We start from the raw sequence: 25,405 nt of genomic DNA, 5'->3' as shown, positions 1-25,405 counted from the left end.
AGGGTACCTAGGACTTAAATCGGACTTTAGAAACCCATACCTCATGCTCACACACTTACTAAATGCAGTGCCTATTGCATCTTAACTATCACACACATTGAGTATTATAAAAACTTCTGACTTCAATTATAGGTCTTATATCAGTACCAACCCAAGCACTAAGCTCTAAAATCAGTGCGTGTCGACCTAGGTACCTACCTAAGCTTAGGCAAGTAGGTAGCCAGCATCACTTACCTAGAACTTAGGCCGATACTATGCTCGGTACGCTTGATATAAATATGATAATTGCGACGGATTAATCAATACTCTGATATACACTTAGGTACTCAGTTGTCTGAAATATATTCTTGTATTACCGCTGAACCCCCCCCCCCAAGATTTGACCAATCAGAACTTAGTGATGAGGTAGTACATACCACTTTAGGAAAGCACAAGCTACTTGAGCCAATTAGAGTTGTCGATTCTTGCTAAGTTCCACTATACTTCAACTCAATCCACATAACTAACGCTTTAACCGGCGTTGATACCACAATAATCATAGGTGGTGCACATGTCTTACGTGCAGTTATTCTCATGTGAGCATCTGTATACGTAATCATATCAATAGTCTGACAATCTTTCCCCCTTTTTAAGTAGCTTTGCTGGTATCATTTATCACATTGGCATGTAAGTAAGTAATCTACGTCACCGTACTCACAGAATGGCTTATACTATGGTAGCGAGGAACCGTCGCCCGAGATAGAAACAAAGTGAATCTACGGAAAACCTTACAATGGAAACACCAACGTAGAGTGGGATTACGTTACTGTGAAATTGTAGAAGCTACTAATTCAAACTAATATCGTGTTCCCCAATATATATGAATATGAACTGACCGAACACCACCCAGGATACCTAATTCCCAATCATTAAATCTCGCTAGATTTTGAATATACGCATCTCTTAAGCTTCTCAATACGCTCTTGTACCCAAGTGCCGGACCCGTATCTCCCATCAGCGCAATTGGCCACACCTCAACCGAGCAATTTCCGCCCTTCGCATCCTCTACTCTTATAGAGAATTTCAATACTCCCAGGCATATGCTCGACATGCCAGCCCACCGGCCTTTGCCCTGGGTTCGATACGTGCGCCCTCCAAATTGTATTAAGGGGAGAGCACTCAGGCCCGAAGTCCCGCCAAGCAAAGATCGTGATATCGTTAAAGGATTTCGTCACACGGAAATCGGTGCGGCAATGAATACAATGGAATATTCTCGGCATGTCTCGACCTCCATGAAGCCACATGGGAAAATCGAGGACCATCTCAAGAGTGGCTACTCCAGAGACTGGAAAACCCCTTGTATGAAAACGGAGATTACAATGGGAGCATATAGTCAGATCCCCTACAGTTTCGGCGCACATTCTCGGGAAACTGTCTGGGAAATGCCATTTGGATTGCAGCAGGTATCTCGAAATTCCGTCGTCCCCCAACACGATTTTGGGGGTAGCCGTATATGTCCTCGAAAGTGTGTATGGTCTAACGCCCAACCGCGTGCATTCCCGGGATGTGTTGTAGTGTATTGGCTTGAGTAGCCTGGCGAGATAACCCATGTGAGAACGGATGTTCAGACGCACATATTTCAATGTAAGTTGGATATGGCGGTGGTCAGCACGGAAAAGGCGCCTACTGAGTGGGTACCAGTTTTGCCCGTAGGCATTCTGGCGCCAGTCGTCCCATCCAAGAGGACAAGACAGACGCCATGGGTCATGAGGCGTGTCTAATTCAGTAATTGGATGGAGCCTCAGGCACGCCTCGCAAACCCAATGATTAGGCTTCCCACGAGCTACAAGCGCAAGGTATTCGCAATACTCCTCGCCCGACAAATGGGCAGCTAAGCCGTCGCCTAGAGTACCTCGCAATGCGCGGCAAGCCTGGGAGAATACGGGTCGGTCAGACGGAGGAAGTTGTTCGGCAATTATGAACATCAATTCTACTGGCAGTTGGAGGAGCGGACAGTCAGCATTCGGTCCTCCTTTTTTCTCCTGTTGCTCTGGCTGCTCCGGTTGCTCCTGCGTTTCTTGAAGAGGCTCCTGGGGCGCTAGCATAGGAGCATGGGGAGCAGGAAACCGTGTTAAGGAGGCACATGTTTGTAGTATAAGGATGTGGAAGTTCCAAAAAACGAGAATTAAGGAGAAGAGATCCATGTTCTTGCCTTTGGTTTCATGTTTGGAATGGGAAGGACGACACGACAGAGAGTTTTTGATCTTTATATACCTACCTGGGTAGGCATTGACCGGCGGTAAGGGCACGTAATATCTCACTTGACAATATACTTTGGAGTTAGCTGATGCTTCAATGAGTTTAGATGATGTTGGGGAACTCTAATTCACGGCCATCGAGCCATTCTCCTATTAACGCGACGATGAGTATCATCGGAGATACCTTAGATTTGCCATGGCGCTGATTCCATCATTTCGTGAAACGTTATTCTTCCAGTCAGCTGGGGTAACTCCCTGTGAGTATGACGAAGACGCTTCTTCGCTATTGGTATTTTTCAAGCTTCGTTTCACGTTCCTTCTCCCGAGTGATATAGCCTCATCGTTTGTTAACCCCCATAGCCCACTAGTAAACTTTGCTCAATTCCCACTAGATCTTCTTAATTCGCCTTAAAAATTTCTAGATGGATTAGCAACGGGTGATAAGACCAATGTAGAATTCAGGCGGAGTCCCAGTACCTATGTCTATATTGTGAGATTGATATTATAGATAATCTTTTTGTGCTAACTCTTTGGCTAGGTTGCATTGCTGCTCATTGCGGAATCGCTCCTCCCTCCTGGGTCGGAATAAATCCATCTCTCTATCAAAATACCATATACACTCTTTTACGAGAAAAAGCTTCGCCCGAAAATAAGAACGTGCACGGTAGCTGGCGGCGAGGAAAGCTCCGACAGGGTGGCCGTTGCGGCAACCCCTTGAGTGGCTCTCGAGGGCGGCGATATCTGAGTCTATTCAATACCCAAGTCTAAACTCAAGTCCTGACTGTGTTAAAGAACCTAGAATATATAAGATGACGAGAAAACGGTCTTTGAAAACTTCTCGTCCGAGTCGAGTTCCTGTCGCGCATAACCGGACTGACTTGGCCCATTTTCCCTCCCCTGTGTAACTTATCGCCCTTCTGGTTAAAATATTTCAAGTGCGCTCCGGAGCCTGAAAATATGGCCCTAAACAACACCACAACGAAGAAGAGACAACAAGAGGGCACAAGAAAAGCGAGAGCTACTAAGGCAGCTCGCAACCACTCTTATACTGGGTATAAGGGCAATTTCGCATGATTCCGTCCATACACCTTGAAGTCATTCTCCGTAGGAAGTTTACATAAGTTGAATTTGCTGACTCATTGGAAAGTTGAGTTAAATGTACCGTAGGTAGAGAGTTAAATGATGAAATTCTCGAAAGCGCTTAGTAAGGATATTGGCATTGTTCTTACTAGCAAGACAGTCTCACCAATGATGTTATATAACTGAAAAACATTAAATTGTAAGGCTAACCAATCGAAGCAATAGACATCCTAATTCATCATTTTTGCCCTATAAAGTAACATACTGTGGTAGTTGCAACCTTTCCGCACCCGCTTCATGCGTCCCACGTGTGAGACTCACTTGTTGGGGGGTGACCGGCTATTCGGCGCTTGAAATTGTGATAATTGGTGGGGGGATTGATAGTGGCGCGGTGTACAACATACCTGCCTACATACAAGGTCTTGGCGCCTAAATGTTACCCTTTTTCTTTTCATGATGTCTCTGTGACGAGGAGAGGTTATGAATAAAAAAAAGTCCATCTGCAAGTACCCGGGGCTATGAAGCACTTTTATGTGTATCTCTAGAAACAACACGTTTCGGTACCGAAGATAACATTATAACATTGAACAAACTAACCTGCGGACTTAAGCATGTAAACGGAGAACGTGGGACCCCGCATGTCTAGTATAAGCAGGCTGTCCAGCCGTCCGCGGTTCGGATACCGACATACATATACATGGGTCCAATATTTATTTTGTTTGTCCGGCGTCGATTGTTGGCTGCTGGTTTTGCAATTGTTTGTGCCGCCGTCCCGACCCATCCATTATAGAGGAAAAGGAATTGTAGATCCGGGACGGTGATACTATTCTTGTGTGAATGTGTACTAGTACGTGTGTGTGAATTATGTTGTACTCGTATGCAAGATAGTCAAACCGGAAGGGATCATCTAAAAGGATTGGGCGGGAAAGCCTTGATCTTGGGACCTTGAAGGAAGATCGATGCAGCGATCATCCGACTGCGAGCAATGAAATGGCAAGGAATGGCAAGATGGTGAAATGGCGCAGGGTGGCTAGTCATTGCACAGCTTTTTTTTCTGTCTCGAGGATGTTCATTCATTCTTACTCAGACACGGAACACGCAATCCTCTCTCTCTCTCTCCACTAGGCCAAGTTCTGGTCGTGTTGTACTTTGTGTGTTTGCGATGATGATGCTGACAGATTGGGAAAAAAAAGGACCGTTAGACAACTCAAAAAAATCAAGGTTCAGGATCAGCTGTCAATCAAGTCAACCTAAAAACGAGAAGCTATTTTGCATATTTTGCATATGAACTGGCAGAACTGGGAACCTCACCCTTGAAAAATACTTAGCCGTACTACCTAACGTACATGCCTAGGAATTCATATACTAACTCAATATGGACATATGTAGGCATATGTAGGTGCATGTATTGGACTTTTATACCTGAAATGTTATAAAATGGGGGAAAGTGTCGCTGAATTTGTGCAACGCTCGCCTGAAAAGTGCTCTCCTATTGGCTGCAATGTCTAAGCTAATGAATGCTTAGCCGATTTGATCCCTGGAATAATTACGTCGTTTGGAGCCACATGGGCCACGAATCTGGGAAAGAACTTACTATGTAGTAGGGAGCCCTGGAGGTAGCCAGGTAGCCAAGCTCGTAACTTCCCAGCTAAGGTACCACTTTAAACTTTGAGAAGCAAGGTCGCTGCGTGTCTTTCTCAATTCCAGTCCTAAGCTTATTTTCGTAACCATCACCAACTTCAACTTCTTCGACCCGAACAACCTTTTTTTTTCTTTTTCTTCCCTCTCTCTTCCTTCTCTCGTGTCTCTTTACTCCCTCTCTTTTCTTTTTTACCCCTTCCTCTTCCCCTCTTCCCCCCCTCTTTTTTACCGTTATCTGTTTCTAATATGGCAGCACGCAATTGGAAAATAGTCTTCTAAATCATTACTAGCTTACCCGCACCTCCTTGCATTTTCCTTGACTAATGACCGCCTAGAGTCACTAGCATCTTTTAGCTACTCGACCTCGGATGATTTATTATTCACTAAACTCCTGCGTCACCCACCTAATATAACGTCCGGAGAGATAGATCTACACGCTCATTTCAGCCGACCCGATTTCTTTGTCCAACTTTCTCGCACCGCCACCTTCGGCACTCCCGACCCGACCTCTGCCTACATATGTTACTTGAAACGCCAATCGAGAACCTGCCCCTTCCGCGCGTTTGAGCTGCTTCAGCAGCACCACGAAAGTCAACATGGCGACAGAAAAGGAGGCCAACGAGCTTAAGCAACAGGGGGCTCTCGAAGCTTCTCGCGACCCCGAATCTTCTGTTACATCCGACGACGCCCAAAAGAAGTTAGTTGAGGAGAGCAAAAATGCTGGCGTAGCTGCTTTCACATTCGACCCTGATGCAAGTCCGGAAGAGAAGAGGGCTCAAGCTAGAGCTGTATGTTCTGCACACAGTGATTCGTTAGAGAGCGCACATTGATCATATTATTTTTGTCTATAGGCTGTACCCGATCATCTGCGTCGCTCACACAAACCAAGAGGAATAGCAATTGCTACTGATGTTGACGATGGCAACAAAGCCAGTTACGATCTTCCGACACCCTCGAAGGCCGGTGCCATTGAAACTCCGAAGGACAAGGATGGTAACCTAATTACAGACGGGAATACCGCAGAAGAGGAGGAAGATATAGCTGCCAAGGTTGGATGGACGCAACAATTTGGCTGGCCCGTCGAGAGTGTCATGGAGGGCGAAAGTCTCTTAGACCATTCGACCTGGTTGGAAAGCAAGGTTCCCGACCAGTACTTCGGAGGTGGGTCTAATTAACTCACATAGGCGGGACTCGCTGATGTTAACTGATTTTATAGAATGGTATCATAACGCTGGAGTCATCGTCTTCGCATGTCTCTCGTCGTGGTTGATTGCGGTGCTAGGGGGTGGTCTAGGTTGGGTCATCATTATCATGACCGCTTGCTCCACCTACTACCGAACGTCCATTAGACGAGTCCGCAGAAATTTCCGCGACGACATCACCCGAGAGATGGCCTTAAAGAAGCTCGACACTGACCATGAATCGCTCGAGTGGATCAATTCGTTCCTAGTCAAATTCTGGCCTATCTACCAGCCGGTCCTCGCTCAAACTGTTATCAACTCTGTTGACCAAGTACTGAGCTCTGCAACTCCATCATTTCTTGATAGTCTACGATTGAAAACTTTCACGCTAGGATCGAAACCTCCGAGAATGGATCATGTCAAGACTTATCCTAAGGCGGAAGACGATACTATTATCATGGATTGGAAATTCAGTTTCACTCCAAACGACACTGAGGACATGACGGCTCGCCAACTGCAAAATAAGATCAACCCCAAGGTTGTTCTTGAAATCCGTATCGGAAAAGCCATGATCAGCAAAGGTCTCGACGTCATTGTGGAAAACATGGCTTTCTCTGGTATCATGCGTCTTAAGATCAAGCTCCAATTTCCATTCCCGCATATCGAGAAAATTGAGATGTGCTTCTTAGAGCGTCCGAAGATCGACTATGCCTGCAAACCTCTTGGTGGTGAAACTTTTGGTTTTGACATTAACTTCATCCCAGGTTTGGAAAGTTTCATTCAAGAGCAAATCCATGGGAACCTGGCTCCGATGATGTATGCGCCGAATGTTTTCCCTATTGAAGTCGCGAAGATGCTTGCTGGTTCCCCTGTTGACCAAGCTATTGGTGTGGTCGCAGTTACGATCCATAGCGCCCAAGGTCTCAAGAACCCTGACAACTTCGCTGGCAATCCAGATCCTTATACCGTGGTTACATTGAACAAGCGAGCACCACTTGCCCAGACTAAGGTAATCAAGGACACTCCAAACCCCAGATGGAGCGAAACGCATTATGTTATCGTTACGTCTTTTAACGATTCACTCGATCTCATTATATATGACTATAACGAGTTCCGCAAGGACAAGGAGCTTGGTGTAGCGTCTTTCCCCCTTGAACGAGTAGAGGAGCTGGGCGTGTACGAAAACGAGCGTTTGGAGGTCATTGCGCATGGAAAAGCTCGTGGTGTGCTCAGCGCTGATATCCGCTTTTTCCCGGTTCTCGAAGCTACAGAACATGATGGCAAAGAAGAGCCACCCCCGGAATCTAACACTGGTATTCTGCGATACACAGTCGAGCAAGCCAAGGATCTCGACGGCACCAAGAGCTTGGTCGGCCAACTTAACCCATACGCTTGCTTGCTACTTAATGGTAAAGAAGTTCACCACACCAAGGTACTCAAGCGCACCAACAACCCAATTTGGGACAATGGGTCTAAGGAAATTCTTATCACTGACCGGAAGAATGCTAAACTGGGTCTTGCCATCAAAGATGATCGTGAAATTGCCGGCGATCAGCTCATCGGCACGTACCAGATCAGGCTCGATGATATGCTCGAGATGATGGAGAAGGGCCACGACTGGTACAATTTGTCAGGCGCAAAAACCGGTCGCGCAAAGTTAACAGCGCAATGGAAGCCCGTCGCCCTATCCGGTGTGTTAGCGGGTACCGGAGGTTACCAAACTCCTATTGGTGTTATGCGTCTCCACTTCAAGAGCGCCCGCCAGCTGCGGAACTTCGAAACTATGGGTAAATCAGACCCCTATGTCCGAGTGCTCCTGTCCGGAATTGAGAAAGGCCGAACGGTAACACATCGCAACACGCTAAGTCCCGAGTGGGATGAGGTAATATATGTTCCGATGCACTCGTCCAGGGATCGTCTGACACTCGAAGTTATGGATGCTGAAAAAATGGGTAAAGATCGCAGCTTAGGCTTAGTCGAAGTTTTTGCCGGTGATTACATGACGCAAGACGAAACTGGAGAATACCTCGTTCATGATACTAAAACGGTGCAAGAATGCGGCCTTCGATTACACGGAAAGGGTATTGAGAAGGGAACACTCACTTTCACCGTTTCTTTCTATCCATGCATAAACGTAGCAGACCCTGAAGAAGAGGAAGCTGAGGCCAAAGACAAGGAGGCAGGCTCAGAACTACCAAAGCAATCACTTGATGTTCCTCGATCGTCAGAAGCCGGGAAAATATCTACACTGGAAAGAAAGGAAAGCACTAGGGAACCGACTACACCGACTTCGCCAAGTATTCCTCTATCGCCAGTGTCTCCGAGGTCGACTACGTCGGAACGAAAGTCTCGCGAAGCACCAAGGGAACGTCCCAAGGTTCACCTTACTCCGCAGGAGCTACTCAAATATGAATCTGGTTTCTTAATCTTCAAGCTACTGGAGGCTGAGATGCCAAAGAGTGGAACGCACCTTGAGATATATGTTGATGACATGTTATATCCATCCTACATCTCGGGAACAGCCAAAGGCAGAACTTTCAAATTCGATGAGATTGGTGATTGCTTCATTCGCGAGCTAGATTTCTCAAGGTTAACTCTCAAGGTGAGAGAGAAGCGCGAGAAGCCGGGTGAGGAGCGTGATGAAGATCACACCGTTGCTCGTTTAACAGGGAACACGTTGGATACCCTGAAACAATGCCTGGTAAGTCTTCATTCGACACGTCAACTGACATATTACTGATGATCTTAGAATAACCCTACCGTATTACGACTCAAGGACGAGGAAAACAGAGCTGCCACCATCAAAGTTAGTTTGAAGTATATTCCCGTCAAGATGCACTTGGACCCCAGCGAGAGCATCAACAATATGGGTAACCTTCGCGTCGATGTGCTGGATGCGGCAGATTTACCTCCAGCAGACTCGAATGGCAAAAGCGATCCTTACTGCAAGTTCGAGCTTAACGGACAGGACGTATTCAAAACCAAAACGCAGAAAAAGACACTCAATCCTGTCTGGAATGAGTTCTTTGAGGTTGCTGTACCATCCCGGACGGCCGCTAAATTTAATTGCAAAGTCTACGACTACGACTTTGCCGACAAGCCTGATTTCTTAGGTGGGGCTGATATCAACCTCGAGCAGCTTGACCCATTCAGGGCTAAGGAACTCAACCTGCTCTTGGATGGTAAGTCCGGTTCCATCAGACTACGGTTACTCTTCAGACCCGATTATGTTACTCGTTCGCGGTTGGGCACTGGCACTTTCTCAGGCACGTTCGGTGGCCCTGGCAGAATTGTGACCGGCGTCGTCGGCGCTCCGGTCAAAGGCGGTGTCGCAGTAGCCGGCGTCGTCGGCCACGGGGTTGGTAAAGGCGCCAGTTTTATCAAACGTGGATTCAGAGGCAAGAAGGACGAGGAAGGCAATGGCTTAGTCATAACGCCGAGTAGTTCCGATGTGCCCACGATCATAACAAACAGCCCAGATGCTCCCGCACCCTCCGGCCTCAGAAGGGCTACGGGCTTGAGCGTTGATGGTGAAGCTCCTCGCCCTGTGACTCCTAATAACAAGAGCCATGGACGTAATCCTAGTATGGGTGGAGTATCCATCCACAGTTTGGCCCCGGGTAGTGCTGGCGCCGGAACAGCCACCTTCACGGTGGTTTCTGCGTCGGGATACCCCGCATCGTCGGATATTTATGTCCTGATCAAACAGCTAACACCCAAGGAGAGAACTATTGGCAAGACGAAACACCATGAGTCCCCTGGGACCGTACGGTTTGACGAAACATTTAAGCACACCTGCACCGCGGAAACGCAGTTCCGTGTTGAGGTCAAGAATCACCATACTTTTGGCAGTGATGATGATTTAGGCGAGGCGCTATACTTTGTTGATGAAAGTGGAGGCGGCGAAAAAGAGATTAAAGTCGGCAGTGGAACAGTGGTCCTAAAAAGTTCATTTGTGGAAACGAACACAGAAAGCCCCAGGAGTGTAACTTCGAGTGGCCTGCGGAGGAGTTTCTTAAGCAAAAAGGAGACAAGAACCAGCCGAGAGGGAACACCTACATAAGGCAGCTTTGGATTGTCGGTTTAGGATTGGGGCGCTTGGGGCCAGGGCTATATTGCGTGAACTGGTTAAGGGACAGTCTCGCCAGCGGAGTTTTCATAATCAAAAATAGAGCTTAGTAATTATGATGAGGGTTTCGTTTACCCGTATAATAATGATACCCCCGTTTCCGGGGGAAACGATTACAATGTCTAAGACCCGAAGGAATAATATTCCAGGATTCGATGTGTCACAATAATACCCATCTATAGAATTCGATACAGATGAGTCTTGAACATTCTTATAGCTAGATGAGAATATTATCATCGATTCTATAGAGATCGAGGACCAACTTTCATGGTGCTTCGAGATAGAATCAATGGCTCTGAGATGAATATAAATACCAACCCAGGAGCCTTGTAATCACCAACACAGCTACATACATATCACAATCAACATTCAAATCGCACCTACCCGAATTTGTCTCTGTAAATAACACCATGACTACAAGACATCCCGCCTTTCGACAATATGCTCCCTTCGGACCTCACCAAAACGTGAATATGGGGAAGAATGTACATAAAGCCCGCGACTTGCTCAACCACACGGTTATAGCATTCCATACTCGGTCCGACAGGGACCTAAGTGAAGTGCAGATTGAAGCACGCGACAAGTTCGTCGTTATGTTCAAGAAACAGAAACAAGCCTACGGAGGCCAAGTGAAACTCGATGCTTCCATGAAAAAGGTTATGGACCAGCGTCTGAACGACGTTAAAGCGTTCTTTACCTTTCTTGATGAATTCTTCTTCTTTGGCCAACTAGGGTCACATGTTGAACTCAATGTTGGTATTGATTGCGTAGGAAAAGATCCTATGGGATTTGACGATAGAATTGAAGGAGAAACATACCCAGCTAAGAAGCGCGACGAGGAAAGCACCATAATCAAACTCAATATCGGCTCTAAAGGAAAGTTGTGTACACTTGATGTTATCATAGGTCAGCTTATGCACGAAATGGTTCATGCTTATTTCCAAGTATTCGCATGCGATTGCGCACAGTGCAACAAGAATGTACTCAACACGGTGGGGATCAAGAACGATGCTCACGGCCCCCTTTTCCTTATTCTCCACCGCCTTATTCTAACTGAAATGAGGACGTGGGGAGGTAGAAGCAGCGGTCTAAACTCGTTACTTGCTAAAGACTGCCCTAGGGATTTCATCAGTAAGAGCGCTAAATCACGAGCTACGAAGGCAATGCAATCTTTAGACCCCCATAAAAAGGCAGAGCTCTACGGATATGGCCAATACGTTACCTCGAGAACTCTCCTCGGTTTGAACGCAGATGGAGACCGAGTTCGCGTCAAAGATGGTCTTGTCGAGGCCCAAATCAAGTTAGAAGACGCTCTGTGGATCAGGGAAGAACGGGGGAGGAGGTTTGATGATACAGAATACTATCAAAGCGACTCGGAGTGGGAGGAGGAGTCTATTACCACTGATAACAGTTTTGAAACTAATCACGAAAATGAGGATCTGATGGAGAGAGTTAGGGGGAAGGCTAAGTCTGTCTAGCTGCTATCCGTGTCATCTAAACTCTTCGAACTTCACAGATGAAATCCACCGTCGTTATCCAAATAACGATAACGTTTCAACGTCCGGCACAGATATAACCAGCTGATGGGATCGGATGAACGGGGTCGCCCGAGGGTAGCTCATACATTTACATTTATAGAAGCTCTCCTCTAATAAATAGACCAGGTGATGTAACTAGTATGGTTAAAACGCTCCATAGTCTCATTAAATAGGAATTTTCCCGTTTACGCTTCGTTAAAACCCTAACTCAACCCAACTAATTCGTCTCAACGGCCATATAACTCAAAGTTCCATAAACGGTTATCGGTGCTTTCCTAGGTTCAACGGCCATATCCAACTTAAGAAAACGGTAGGATCTTAATAGATATGTTGAAGTTAGGCCGAGAGCTCGAGGGGAGGTCGTATAGTAATCATGCGAGTACAAATACGTCGCTGTTCTCCTTCGTTCTCGATCTTTTTCATCAGTCACAAAAGAATACCTTCTCTAATAAATATTAATAGCAATAGCTATATCCTCATTCAGCATATTCAAGCAAAATGAAGGTCCTTTATGCCTTACTGAGCTTTGCCGGCGCTGTTAGCGCTGCCAAGTCCTACGTCGAACTGAGCAACGGCAGTAAGTCATTCGCCTCTATCTCACTCCCCCGTCCAAACACCTACCCTATCACCCCTTCCCAAACCCCTTTTCTCTATCATATCCATAATTTCATAAGGCCTTACCTTCCTTCTCGGACACATGAATAAAGTACCACTATAAGATACTAACCACCTTACCCAACAGTGTACACCGTCCCCTACATCAACGAGACCCTAGACTTCGAGAACGCCTCGCGCGACGCCTGGGACATCTCCGCAGACCTAAGCGACGCCGCCGCCGAAGCCACAATCACCAACTCAACCTCCACTCTCGCCGAGCGCGGCGTCCCAGGCGACTGCTTGCCCCAATTCCCAACCCGTAACACCTGGTGTCGGGAGCGCAAGATCCGTCGCGCGGACTACCTGCGCGCATACGCGAAATTCCTCGACTGGATCGAGACCGGGCCCGACGAAGGCTGGGTACCAAAGCATAGCTGCAAGTCCTTGGTCTGGGGCGCCGTAGTATTAAGCGCGTGCTCAACCGGCGGTCCGAACCCCACCTGCCGCGGTGAACTCACCGAAGCCATGCGCGAGGTTGATGCGTACTGCTCCACTGAATCCGGCGGTGACATCCAGATCAAGAAGTGGCAGAAGACGTACAGCCGCCACAACGTTCGCGACGGCGATGGTATGAACAATGGCAACTACGACAAGAACGGCCACAACGGACGTCACTTCGTTATCGTTGATGATCAGGATGTTGATGATAACGGTGGTCTGAATGACGCTGTTCACCAGGATGATGCTTAGGGGTTGGAACCCCCTAGGAAGCATGACTAAAGAGCTCCCTGTCTAAGGGACCTAATGTGATCCTCTCTCTACTCGCTATCGCAGTCCATTTGCTGGTTTGCCAATTACTGGACTGGAATAGGGGAGGGCGCACGTACTGAGGTGTATTGATTTTGATGGGTTGGTTTGATTGAAATTCTTGGTCTGAGGAGAAGGATGAAAAGGCAAAAAAATTATACCTAAAAAAAATAGTCGTAGTAATGCAATTTGTTTACCTAAATATGCTGGCCTAAGTTAATTATCACGGAAGCCTTACCCTTATTTTACCCCCTATTTTACCCCTATTCGTGCTATCTACAATGTTCTTTGGGGTGCTGCGTAAACTTTACATATTAGTTCTCAGCCCCTAAGCCAGGTTGGCCCCCTATCGCAACTAACCACCCACATAATGAGGGCCAGTTTTCATACACTAGGATTGAATATGAAGTGAAAATAATTGATTTATACTTGATCCAAATGAGTACAAGAATACCTAGGTAATCTAACACGTATGCTCTATCCTATCCTTCTAAGAGCTATATCTAATCCTATACGTCGCGCACCCATATACTTTATAATTCTACCTTAGCCATCTCAACAACAGGTAAATGTGCCATATGTATCTTGGCGCTTCCAAATGGTACAAATCGCGCGCTAAATGGTTTGCCAATTATCTTGGGTTCAAGAGGTGGATCGGCTGCGGTGTCATATTCGAGAGGCCAATCGATCTCGACGGCGGCTACACGGAGCTCATTTGGTGGTGCGCCAAGGTCCCAGATCGGATTTGATAAAGTTGACACATCTGCTTGAGCTACCTTGATCTGCGACGTATCGATAGCAATGTTCCATGTACTTGCAGGCTCGATTACATGGTCGTGTGTGTGAGACGTAGTACTCGCTGATGGTATGGTATCGCCGCTAAATGCTACCGGCGGTGTGTCCGATACATCGGCTTCGATGTAGAGACTGTACAATAGCGGTCCATAGTAGATTGCGGCAGTATTGTTGGCTCTTGTTACCACGCGCGGTTCCGTGTTGAAGTTGACGGAAACAAAATTAATGCCTCTACCAACATCCACCTTTTGAAGCCCCTGATCAGAGGGGGAAATCTGTGTGGTTTTTCCTCCGGGGAGAGTGATGGTACTTGATTTATCCGCCCAGCCTGGGATTCGGACATAAAACGAAAAGTCGGAAAACGAAGTAATCGTGTATCTTATGTTCATTCCGAAGGGGTAGTTAGTATCGGCCTGGATTGTGACCTTATTGTTACCTAAAGAAGTGGCAACACTTCCAGGTATGAGATGCACGTGAGCAATTCCCCCATCTTCGGTAAGAGTGAAAGAGTTTGCGAGAAATTTCGGGTATGCTTGAGGGTGGTTGACCGTACAGCACGGCTATTAAATGAAGTTAGTAGTCATAACTAGGGTGATGAAAAAGGTGCAACTCACGTAATTGGGCTCTAAGCCAAATACATTACCATGAGATCCAACGTTTACCCACATTCCGGGAGACACCGATAAGTTACGTGACCAAGGCTATGAAACCACGGTTAGTCTGCATATTCCGTAGATTTTCCAGATTGCCAACTGACCTGGTTCTCCTGCTGTACATATTGATGCGACCACCAATCTGGGAAGATCGATCCGGGCACAGCATTGAATGCAACCTGCTCTGCCCAATCCGCTAAGTCATTGTCGCCAAGATACTGATAAATGTATGCCATCGAGAAAGTCATCTCTGCAGCAGTGCATAATTCCGCCCCTCTAATTGGGTTAAGGTCTGTAATGAATTCATCCCCGACAATGGTACCGGCTAAAGACTTGTGATATTGCGCTAACAGATCTACCGCTGTTCTGGTTTGCGTCTTTAACGCTTCATCGTGGCTCATTCGGTATATCGCTAGAGGGTATCGTAGGCCTATTTAAATCAGTAAATCACTCATCTTGAACGCTGACGTGATGCTTAAGCTATACCTTCTGCCATATTAACGCCATGATTGAAAAGATTTTTGAAAGGTTCATTTCTGGGCGTGTATGTAACTTCGGGGTACACTCCTTTTACCCAATATTTTCTCCAGTCACTGTTAGCTTGAGCGCCTCCTTCGATCATGAGTTCCATGGTTTCCCAGATTACTTGCGAGTTATTACGAGGATGTTGCTCATATAACCACTGCAGGGGAATATGCATCTCGTGGGCTCTCATTGCGCCGAATCCATCGCCGTCAAAATCTTGGCCATCTTTTTGAATTAGGCCAGTGAAATTGTCTTTCAGCATACTATGAGCAAGCTGAATGTATCGATGCATAGAATCCACGATCCTGTCGGTCTGTGAGGGGTCCGCTTGGGCGTATTGCTGCAAGGATCAGCCGAACGATTCCCAAAAAGCGCTAATGCGGTAACTCGAGAGTATCATGGGTCGGAACATACCATTAACCCTACCAAGAAATAACAACGAGCCCATAAGCCCCGAGACTCGGGAGTTGTCTCGGGTCCAAGCCAGCCGTCAGACTGTTGATGGTCAAGGACATAATCCATGTAGGAATAAACTTGCTTCTTAAGCCCTGCATCATCCAAACCAAAGGCAAGAGGTACAAGACCGTTGAACCAATATGGAGAGGATTCATGGAGAACGGAATATTCCGATGAACCGCCTATCCACATAGAGTCTTGAACAAATCGGTAGAAGTTATACAGGTTTCCCGCAAGCCCGTTAGCCTCCAGCTGCAACTGATCCCTGAACCATCCTCTCGGCTTGATCGTACCAAGGGGAAAAGTCTGGTATACGGGCTGTACGACTGAATATGAGTTAGTGTAAAGTTGATATTCGTTCAAATCAAACACTTACGATCAGGTTTATCTCTGGCTTGAAAAGACTTTGCTCCTTGTGAGTCATGAGGTAAAGCGAAGCCTGCGGTGATGAGGAGAAAGGCGGTCACCGCCTTCGCTATGAACGAGGTAGCCATTAGTATTTGGGAGTTTGAGATATCATGAGTAACCTCAGGGGAAGAGAGGGTACGATATAGCGACAGCACTAGCTATTATAAATACAGATAGGAAGACAAGCCAAGCCAAGAAACACCTCTATAATAGATTGCCGGTTAGAAAATAAGACGCGATATTGACGGGAATGTAAATTTTCTAACTATAAAAAAGCAAGGAATGTGAGAAGAGGGTCCACAGAAACAAAATAGAAAAAAAAGATAAAGATAATGATTATGATATTAAAGACTATTTATTCACTCTCATCCCGCCGGATGGAACGACCGAGTTGTATGCAGGGTACATACATAATAGACCGACACGTCGCTTCCCCCATGTTGGATTATAGGATAGCTTAGGTAGAAAGTAGGAAAGTCCCCGTCGTCCTGCGTCGTTTCCTGTCGAGGTCAGCACGGGCAAGCAAGGAAAGAAAGAAAGGTAAGGACGACCCGTTGATAAGGCTACAAGCTACATGCTACTGTACATGCTACATTGGTACCATGAGGATGCATTGTTGGTAACATCATGGGGTCGCACAACCACAAATACGCTTTCTCCAAAAAATGGCGTGCGCTACCCTAAGCTACGGGGCTCTTACAGGGCTCTTTGTCGCAACTTTACAGGCTTCCCCTCAGCGGTCGTTCGGACCCTTGGCGCGTACACCCGTGACGGAGTCACGCAGCAGGAAAATAAGAAAATAAAGACTGTCTCTCCTTGTTTGTGATTGGGTCTAAGTTTGTACACTACCCAGGTAGAAGGAAATTGGAAAAGGAAGGGAGTCTTGGCGGCGGCCTTAGTTGGTAACTAAATCTATAACTAATTGTCAGATTTCCCCTGAAGATCCCTTTAACAATTTACAGTCACATGCTACGCCTCTTTATAATTGATTCCTTTTATGATTCTTTAGAGTTAGATGAACTTCAATATGATCTCAACCACGTGTCGCATAGATGAAAGACATATACACAAACATTACAATAGCGCAACAACTAAAAATCTACATGGATAACCCCCTAGGAGTTAGATCAATTACATTCCTACAGGAACTTCGGCGTCTTTGACGTGTTGAAAGTAACACATCGAAGTAACCCCACACCCAATCTTCTTTTTCCCCACACTACCTCGAATACTTCCATTCCCTTCTCCATCAAGCGGTCAAGGCGGGTCTGGGGGTGTCAGGGGGGTATGTCATAAGCCAACCGTAAAATTCGCCTAGCCCCGGCACTCGGATTGGTTGGATCGCGGGGAATAAGCAATGGAGAAAAGGGGGGAAATTTGGGGGAACTTAAGTTTGTACATACAATACATACAAATTAAGACCGGGATGCCCAATATGATATAACTTTTTAACGTTATCTAGGACTATAGTCCATCTAAAGTCTTAAAGTTTGCACTTTAGATCTGAGCACATGCAAGTTTGTAGGGGTTAGCAGCCAACAGATCCACTCTAGTAGAATTATATAAGAAATGCTAGTGTCCGATTGGTCCATTTCTGCAGTTTAGCACCGCCCGTGTTAATTTCAAGTTGAGCTGATTAGGCGCTGTGATGCATGTCGGCTTCAATATTTCTTTTTCTTTTCGTCTGCCGATAACACCAAGAAAACATACATACATATACCTACATACCGTTAGACTCGACGAGGGCAAATAAACAGGACATACCTCACATGACCCTCTTTTTGCGGCATACATAGCTTTTACCTGCCTTCCTGGGGAACGTCTTCGGTCCAGTTAACAAATCTATCGGTTTTTCGTTCGGCGCTACGCCCTTCTGCTTATCATAACCAGTGTAAATCAGTTCTGCCCGCACCCTCCGCTTCGCACCCAGCACCCTTTTTGAAATCCTGTCGTCAGATTCCTTACCTTACACGTGCTGCCACACACCATCTCCTATTCAAAATTTTCCTTTCTCGATTTACTTTGTATGCACATTTACCGTCCGTTCCTTTAAACCAGGAATCGTCTCAAAGATTAATCGGGAAATAACGTCCAAGGACGCAATACCGGGTGTGCGAATCAAGCCTCACATGCACAAAACGCCGCATGAGCAGGGATTTAATAAGCCAGGGAGGCGGCATGATCGAGCCGATATAAGGAAGATCGGTAGATAGACTTTCAACTATGCTTTTTCTAAACTACATATACCCCCATACCTGCGTTGAAGAAGCGCTCGCTAAACCTCTAGCCGTCCATCTATAATATAGGTAGCCAAATGTAGTGCGTTATGGTTCTCGGCCCGTCACATCGTCCAACTAGCGCCATCGGCCTCGTTACCCGACTCGGTGGTACTGTTCAGTCCAGTGTAACCTAAGATACCCATCTTGCAATTTCTACTCCGCCGGATGCCCCTCGGTAGTCATGAGATCACTTATACAACTCTCGATTATATTCAAAACTGTATTTGCCGCTTATTGACAACAATAGATATCCATGGAGTGTGACAGTAGCAAGGTTTAGGTAGTAGATCGATGGAAGATCGCAGGTGATCGCTAAAAACCTCCAAGGGATACCCTCGCACAGCCACGAGATCTAGATTATAATAATTGTAAGAGGTATATAAGATTACACATCGTCTACTTTTATGTGACAATCTACTTTCAAATGCCCCTTTAAGTGGCATGAAGGATCTATCCCCTCCCTGATTTGGCGACAGATTATAGGTAGTACCTAACGAGATTAGATGGTCCGTACATGTCGTGTGCTACTAGATCACTACGCTCCTTACATCACTTAGTATCACGGTAGTTCAACCAAATAGAGGTTTTAATCACGTACGTATATTGTACAGATCTCCAATTCAAGGGACATCTTTCTTGCTAGCGACATACCTATTAAAATCGACATTGCCCGCTTGGCTGGACACGCGTTAGGCTTTAAGACACAACGCAGACATGATTCAGGACTCCAGTGTAGCCTGAGCTCACCGTGACAGCATGAATAATGCGGTCAGACTTGTAGTATCAATTCATTTGGCTACAGCAAACACATCCACCTCGTAAAGATCGATGAGGCTCATTCTGGATTGGAGTCTAGATGCGCAGGTGTCCGCTCCAATATGAACGTGCTCAACTCCATCAACATCCGAAATAACATTTCTTACCGAGATCCGAGAACATGACAGCGTCACCGGATCTTCGAACACACACCGGACAATACCCATTCTTACGTATTTAGGTACTACTTAGACGGATATGAATATGATTTATCAGATATTGGCGCCTTCCACAAGATCTGTACCGGCGCCACGTAAAAAAGACCCTTCGGATTTCCGGGTCGTCTCACACGAGCCCAGCAGAGTGGAATGACAAAAGCGACGGTCACGCATTACCGAGACACCGAAATTTGATTGTTAGACAAGAGACTAACAAATTCATCCTGGGAGTATCTGCTCGGAACTAGCGGCTTGAGATGCGTTGGAGTTTGACCTACGAAATAGGATTTAACAGCTAACAGCTAACAGCAACATATCGCTCAGGCCTCTTGGTACAACCGTAGGATCTGAAAGCTTCATCCCATCGGTGAACTCATCCTGCAACCGAAGAACACTGTAAGGTTCATCGCAATACGAGGTGTCATTGACTGGCGGTTTGCTGTCAAAGTTAAGATAGCATATTCCATCGTAACGTCTCGGTATAGTAAGTATGTTTTGACACAGAAACATGAACTGGTCTGATCTCTCGTGTTCAACTTGACAACATATAGTAACTGTCGAATGACGAAATATGATCTGTGAAACGCTCGCGTCACTACTAATTCTTATTTCGAAAAGCAGTAGCGCGACACGTCAATCATTGGGGTATCTGAATGACCAGATTTATGTATTCCGATCATACAACATCATGAAGATATTTCCGACGAAGAAAAATAAAGATTCTACATAAGCTTAAAGTAAACTGGAGAGAAGCTTGGACCTCTCTTCATAAAGCTTCAGGGCTACGTATCATCCCGTATCGTTCGAGGCCCCGCTGAGCTGAGAACAAGGCACTATTTATCTTGGCACTCATTAATAACCCCTACGAGGATTAACTATCCACCAATAATAGCATCCTATCTTATCGCTGGATGAGAAGCTAGAATTACGTCAGGTAACTGATAAAAAGCAATTCCATCTCATACCCACGGGCACAACTATTACAGCGAAGAACCAGGTACGGCCGAAATCGCTGGTCGATCGGGTGAGTTCGTTGTACCTGTCATCATTGCGCTTCTAGAATGCTGTACGAAGCATAGAACAAGATATGTCATTGGTTAGAACAGCAGCTTTGGGGTTGCTGGTGCAATGGTGATATGATCTATCACGAAGTTGTCATCTACATATGCAGGTATATAAATCTGAGGTAGGCTGTAAACCAGGACGAAAACGAATTGATAGGACGAGACATGGGTCAGGGATATAGGCGAAAATAAGTCGAAAGGAGAGCTGAAAAGAGTTGAAAGAGGAGGGGGTGTATTTGGTACGGCTATCAAGAATTGTTCGCATAGTGTATGCAGTCGTACACACATCTGACGTTCTCACACATTATTTTCTCCCCCAACTTCAACTTTTCAATACATAATTCAGGTACGTAATTCTTCAAGGTATTTCGGCATATTGGTCGACAATTATAATAAAACCATCCTGTATATCCCTCAATCATCTGCCTCGTCATGTATACTCCACGATGAAGGGATGAGCGGATTGCGCTTCTTTCTCTTTTCAATGAATAAAATACCAAGTCCGACCCATAATACAGAGAAGCTCCTTCGCACGACGTAATAGCATTCTATCATCGAGTCGCCAAACTAAGATATTTGTGCTTATCACAGATCGTCAATCATGACTACACCTGAAGTATCGCACGGCCGCGGTGGCGCCGGCAACATCAACCCAGATGATACCAAATACGTCGACGGCGAGATCGTGCGACAAGGAGAAGAAGGCAGCCACGGTGACGGCGCATTCAGTACAGGACGAGGAGGTAAGTGCTCACCAACTTCCCCTATTATCTTATTCCTTATCCCACTCTTTCATTAGATAATTACCATACTAACCTCCCTCCCAACAGGAGCAGCAAACATCGCCGACGCCGCCCATCCACCCTCCACAATAGGACGCCTAGACCGCGAAATCGTACCCGAAGAAGCGACGCGCCCCTCGACCGACAACGAAAGCTTCCACGTCGGCCGAGGCGGAGCTGCCAACGTCCACTTGTCTGCGCAGGACCGCGAAGAAAAGCAGCAGAAGAAGGCTGAAAAACATGATAAGCATACTAGTACCAAAGTCGTGGATAGCCCGTCTGCCCCGGGAGCTGCACCGACGCAGGGACTCGCGGATAAGTTGAAGCACAAGATCTTTGGGGTGTTTAAGAAGTGAGGGTTGATGAGATGAGATGGAGTGAGGGTGTGAAGAAAGGGTGGTGGAAGGATTACGGCTCACAGGCGTGCGCGCGAAGGGAGTTGGTGGAGAGAATACGCGAGGTTAATTTCTGCTTTCGATGATGGGGATGAGGATGGTAACGAAGGGACGGGAGAAGATGCGTCTCTTCGAATTCGGCTTATATCCCAGCTAGCAACTTAACGCTGCTTGTCTTGATTTTTCGATTTCAATTAAACTTGCAATATGATATCCTTCTATTTACTGAGATATTTTTTCCGATTCTCATCCAAGACAGCACCAAGGTCGCGCACATCAGGTCTACTGCAAATTTGATTAGACTCATTAAGATGCATTTTAGCCATGGCGGAGATTTCGCTTCACATTCGTCAAGTATATACAATATGTTCAAGCCAAGCTAATATGATTATATATAGGTTCTTTCAATATATACAGTTGATTCGCGAGGTCGTCTGATAAACCCCAGAACTTTTTCTCTTCTCATTTTCATCAAGCCTTCATCCAGCCCAATATATCGTCGTTAGTTTATTTAAGAGCGTTAACGACGGCGGTGTAAGCGGGCTTAGGGTTGAAGCTGCCGTCGAAGAGGAGGGGGTTGTTGCTGGCTCTCCATGAGTCCTATAATATATTTAATTAGATATTTATCCATTTTCACGAGTTATAGCGGGAAGCCTCACGGGATCTCGTACACCCCAGACGGTGATACCAACACACTTAGGCTCGTCGAGGCAAGCCTTGGTCACGGCGGTGTAATCGGCAGCAGGTGCATTGACTATGTCTACTTCTGTGAAAGCAACCTCCTTAACACCAGTGGCGGCGAGGGCCTTAATAGAAGCAGCGGCTTGGCTGGCAAGACCGGACGTCAAGTGAGCCTGCGATCCAATACCGTCGATGGGAACACCGGCGGCGATCCATTTCTTAACGTGGTCGACCATACCCTTGGTTAGCTTGGCACTACATGTAGAAGTTAATAAATAATCCTTGTAGGTCGGTCCTTCAATATATTATATTTAGAAGACCTATGTTGCTGAAGCGGCTTAAAATATAGAATCGCCTCGTATCATAGTCAGAGAAGAAAGGCGTATACGTACGCGTTGGGCTGGTCAAGGTTGTAGTCGTTGATGTATAGGATCGCATCAGGGTCGGCCTTACGAGCGGCCTCGAAGGCAATGCGGACAAAGTCCTCACCCAGCACTTGGGAGAAGACAGACTGGCGCAGGGAGCCATCCTCGTTGAAGATTTCGTTCACAACGTCCTAGATATACGTTAATGAAGGGCTTCGTGGATTTTCACATTGGCAGAGGATGACGAACCCAGGCGCGAATCTTGCCCTTGTATCGGGTAACTAGGGTAGTAACGTGGTTTTCGAGGACCGAGGTCAACTTCGTCTTATCCCTGATGTTGGAAACCCAGCCGGGGAGCTGGGAGTGCCAGCAAAGAGTGTGGCCACGGATGGTCTTGTTGTTTGTCGTCGCCCAGTCGACGAGGTAGTCACCTCCAGCGAAGTTGAACTTTCCTTCCGAGGATTCGGTCGAATCCCACTTCATCGAGTTCTCGGGGGTGACCTGACCGAAATCTGCCTTGATGATATCGGCAGACTTGCCGGTTGATAGGCGGTTCTGATCGGCGCAAGTTCCGTAATACAGTTTTCCCTTGGCCTTGATCAACGTGTCGATGCTATCTGCTGACTGTCGTTCGGCGAGCTCAGTGGGAGCAGCCAACGCTGCCAGAGGGGCGAGAAGGTACAGGAGGGTAGACTTCATGGTTACCGGTATTATCGATGCGGCTGAGTGCTGGACTATACGGCGAGGGACTGAAGTAGGGGACAAAAACGACGCAACGGCTGCGTACCTTGGACTTTATAGTTGTCGATCCAAGTCCATCGGAAGATAATGCCCGCGGTATGTAAGGCTAGGCTGTTGTTCCAAGGTGACATCTAACATGACAATCATTGGAGACTTGGCGGCGGTAAAATAGAGGACATGGTGATTAATTCCCAAGACGGAAATATCGCCTGTCCATAGCCCCTTTCAATTCTTCCCCTGTGTCAACGAGACAAGATTGAGGGGAAAACCGGTGACCCCGGCCCGTCAATATAATAAGGGGTATACGAAGAACGTTAACGAAACAGAGTGAAGAAACACCGTTATCCATATGAAGGGGACTAGACGGCTCTGCGAAAATAGACAACGTGAGGTGCGTTACGCAATAATAGCCTAAACATAATGCTGGCACCGATTATATATGCTGTTGCTATATTATATGGGACTAATTGTCATATTTATAGAACGTGTTCGGTGTCAGGACTCCGAAATAAGGCTTAAAGTAGTCTTGAGAGCTATAGCTTCTTGCACACCTCTCATAATAATGGATTAAATCTTATAATATGAGTGATTCTTGGTTAGGGACGACGAGCGCTAAAATTATATCAATAAGCGGGGTATAATGAGGACTGAGCGCACTTCTTGATCCTGCCACATTCGAATTAGAAGTAAACCTATGTCTAGTAAGTTGTCCTGGTATATCAGCGGCTCGTGTAGTTGAAGCTATGATATTTGGGAACATGCAAGGGAACCTAGGCTTCAACTCACACGTGGTGTAAAGAGTGACCTGGTAAGCGAAATGATGGGGTATACTACCTATAATACAGGCTAAAGGAGGCTACTTGTGTCCCGAACTCGCATAACCATTGGTGGACTTTTTTTTACCTTTATAAGATAGGAGCGTAGGGTGTAGTATTCGCTAATCTATGTCTTCGTAGTTTATACTGCGGTTGAGATCAGTCGATACTTGTCAGGTTATTCGTATTTCCTAATACAGCATTATCAATCTATGATGTATGTATGGACCAAAAATGGTATCTTGACATTACCACTAAATTTAGAGGAAGCGGGACGGATTGGATCGAGTCTAGCTCTTGATCTTTAGTCTTGTGTATGTCGAACCGGTAAGATCGCAAGATCGAGTGACCACATGCTAAAAAGCTTGGTCTTGCTTGACCATGCCTATCTGAGTTGGCATCTGCTAGGGTGTTTCCCAGATTGAGAAGCAGCTTAACAAGTTATGTTGGCTTTGTGGGAACCATATGTGATAGTATACTTATTATTTAAATTGGGTCGAGAAGAACCAATGGACGAAGAATCGCTAATAAGCCTGGTATATGTTAATTAAGAGTAATCTACCCGAGGTAGACCTCTGCGGTGATGGGGTCAATATGGCTCGACATTGTTCTTTTGGAAAGGTATATGTCCAGGTAGGTATTTAATATCGTTCTCGAAAGTTCGGTCGCTGTATGTAGGTACGCAAGAAGCGTTCACACGAGTAGATTGCTTTAGTAGCTGATCAAATGTGGGACATATTCAAGCTTTCGGGCTTTCTCGTCGGACTCTCCACGATGGTCCCATGGGGTTTAGTGACGATCCCTGCTTCTCAGCCTCGCTTCCTGTTTCCCCGCAGTATCATGGGATATCGTTCGTGAACCATCAGGCCATGAACGAGGGGTAGGAGGTAGGTTGAAACCGCCCTACATACATAGGTAGTTCCTATTGTAGCTAGGGTGCCTATATACCTCCTAAGTTAGGGGGAAACATGTATCGTGTATGGTGTGTATGGTGTGTATGGTACGTGGTATGTAGTATGGATTATGGATTATGGAGGCATGCCCAGGCCTGGAGATTCAAAGACCCATTCTTTTTTTTTTCTTTGTGCGAGAGAAAGGGTTCACCTGCATTTTCTCCTCCTTCGTCATCTTTTCATCATTTCCATTATCCATTCGGTTTCAATTTCAGTAGCCTTGCCTTGACTTGGGGGTTGCTGCGACGCTTATCGGAAATATAGCGAGCCAAAGAATAATACTTTCACCGTCGCATTCTCGACCTTTGG

The 25,405-nt window shown here is 46.3% G+C and overlaps 7 protein-coding genes across 7 annotated transcripts; 4 read left to right on the top strand and 3 right to left on the bottom strand.

The window, feature by feature from the left end:
• Window positions 1-1,013: 1,013 nt before the first annotated feature.
• F4822DRAFT_428443 (uncharacterized protein) lies at window positions 1,014-2,183 on the bottom strand (the record flags this gene model as incomplete). Its single annotated transcript, XM_051460919.1, has 1 exon — window positions 1,014-2,183. One exon carries the CDS (start codon window positions 2,181-2,183, stop codon window positions 1,014-1,016), a length of 1,170 nt encoding a protein of 389 aa, XP_051315874.1.
• Window positions 2,184-5,554: 3,371 nt separating this feature from the next.
• F4822DRAFT_428442 (tricalbin) lies at window positions 5,555-10,202 on the top strand (the record flags this gene model as incomplete). The annotated part of the gene is made up of 4 exons (XM_051460918.1): window positions 5,555-5,746; window positions 5,810-6,119; window positions 6,175-8,840; window positions 8,889-10,202. 4 exons carry the CDS (start codon window positions 5,555-5,557, stop codon window positions 10,200-10,202), a joined length of 4,482 nt encoding a protein of 1,493 aa, XP_051315873.1.
• A 476-nt stretch (window positions 10,203-10,678) lies between these two features.
• Window positions 10,679-11,746, top strand: F4822DRAFT_428441 (uncharacterized protein; the record flags this gene model as incomplete). The annotated part of the gene is made up of 1 exon (XM_051460917.1): window positions 10,679-11,746. One exon carries the CDS (start codon window positions 10,679-10,681, stop codon window positions 11,744-11,746), a length of 1,068 nt encoding a protein of 355 aa, XP_051315872.1.
• A 558-nt stretch (window positions 11,747-12,304) lies between these two features.
• F4822DRAFT_443088 (uncharacterized protein) lies at window positions 12,305-13,351 on the top strand (the record flags this gene model as incomplete). Its single annotated transcript, XM_051463069.1, has 2 exons — window positions 12,305-12,383; window positions 12,549-13,351. 2 exons carry the CDS (start codon window positions 12,305-12,307, stop codon window positions 13,151-13,153), a joined length of 684 nt encoding a protein of 227 aa, XP_051315871.1. The 3' UTR covers window positions 13,154-13,351.
• Window positions 13,352-13,400: 49 nt separating this feature from the next.
• On the bottom strand, window positions 13,401-16,377 carry F4822DRAFT_224318 (uncharacterized protein). The gene is made up of 6 exons (XM_051454042.1): window positions 16,016-16,377; window positions 15,598-15,965; window positions 15,145-15,523; window positions 14,763-15,088; window positions 14,620-14,706; window positions 13,401-14,565 (listed from the first exon to the last, which is right to left on the bottom strand). Exons 1-6 carry the CDS (start codon window positions 16,131-16,133, stop codon window positions 13,744-13,746), a joined length of 2,100 nt encoding a protein of 699 aa, XP_051315870.1. The 5' UTR covers window positions 16,134-16,377; the 3' UTR covers window positions 13,401-13,743.
• A 4,334-nt stretch (window positions 16,378-20,711) lies between these two features.
• F4822DRAFT_400873 (uncharacterized protein) lies at window positions 20,712-21,902 on the top strand. Its single transcript, XM_051457889.1, has 2 exons — window positions 20,712-21,107; window positions 21,195-21,902. The coding sequence occupies exons 1-2, from the start codon at window positions 20,966-20,968 to the stop codon at window positions 21,500-21,502; spliced, it is 450 nt and encodes a 149-aa protein (XP_051315869.1). The 5' UTR covers window positions 20,712-20,965; the 3' UTR covers window positions 21,503-21,902.
• Window positions 21,903-22,048: 146 nt separating this feature from the next.
• F4822DRAFT_437133 (family 10 xylanase) lies at window positions 22,049-23,286 on the bottom strand (the record flags this gene model as incomplete). The annotated part of the gene is made up of 4 exons (XM_051462386.1): window positions 22,049-22,141; window positions 22,201-22,477; window positions 22,615-22,778; window positions 22,837-23,286. 4 exons carry the CDS (start codon window positions 23,284-23,286, stop codon window positions 22,049-22,051), a joined length of 984 nt encoding a protein of 327 aa, XP_051315868.1.
• Window positions 23,287-25,405: the final 2,119 nt, after the last annotated feature.

The sequence above is a fragment of the Hypoxylon trugodes genome (genome assembly GCF_022578975.1).
Source record: "Hypoxylon trugodes strain CBS 135444 unplaced genomic scaffold F4822scaffold_4, whole genome shotgun sequence".
Taxonomy (NCBI): domain Eukaryota; kingdom Fungi; phylum Ascomycota; class Sordariomycetes; order Xylariales; family Hypoxylaceae; genus Hypoxylon; species Hypoxylon trugodes.
The sequence above is the reverse complement of the archived record's forward strand: the minus strand, read 5'-3'. Positions and strand labels throughout refer to the sequence as shown.

Excerpts from the sequence above, each read along its gene's own strand:
- F4822DRAFT_224318 (XM_051454042.1), bottom strand. The coding sequence starts at position 16,133 with ATGGCTACCTCGTTCATAGCGAAGGCGGTGACCGCCTTTCTCCTCATC. Across the intron at positions 15,524-15,597 it reads ATTTCTTGGTAGGGTTAATG|CAATACGCCCAAGCGGACCC; the intron begins GTATGTTCCGAC and ends TGATCCTTGCAG. Across the intron at positions 15,089-15,144 it reads TGGCGTTAATATGGCAGAAG|GCCTACGATACCCTCTAGCG; the intron begins GTATAGCTTAAG and ends TGATTTAAATAG.
- F4822DRAFT_400873 (XM_051457889.1), top strand. The coding sequence starts at position 20,966 with ATGACTACACCTGAAGTATCGCACGGCCGCGGTGGCGCCGGCAACATC. Across the intron at positions 21,108-21,194 it reads ATTCAGTACAGGACGAGGAG|GAGCAGCAAACATCGCCGAC; the intron begins GTAAGTGCTCAC and ends CCCTCCCAACAG.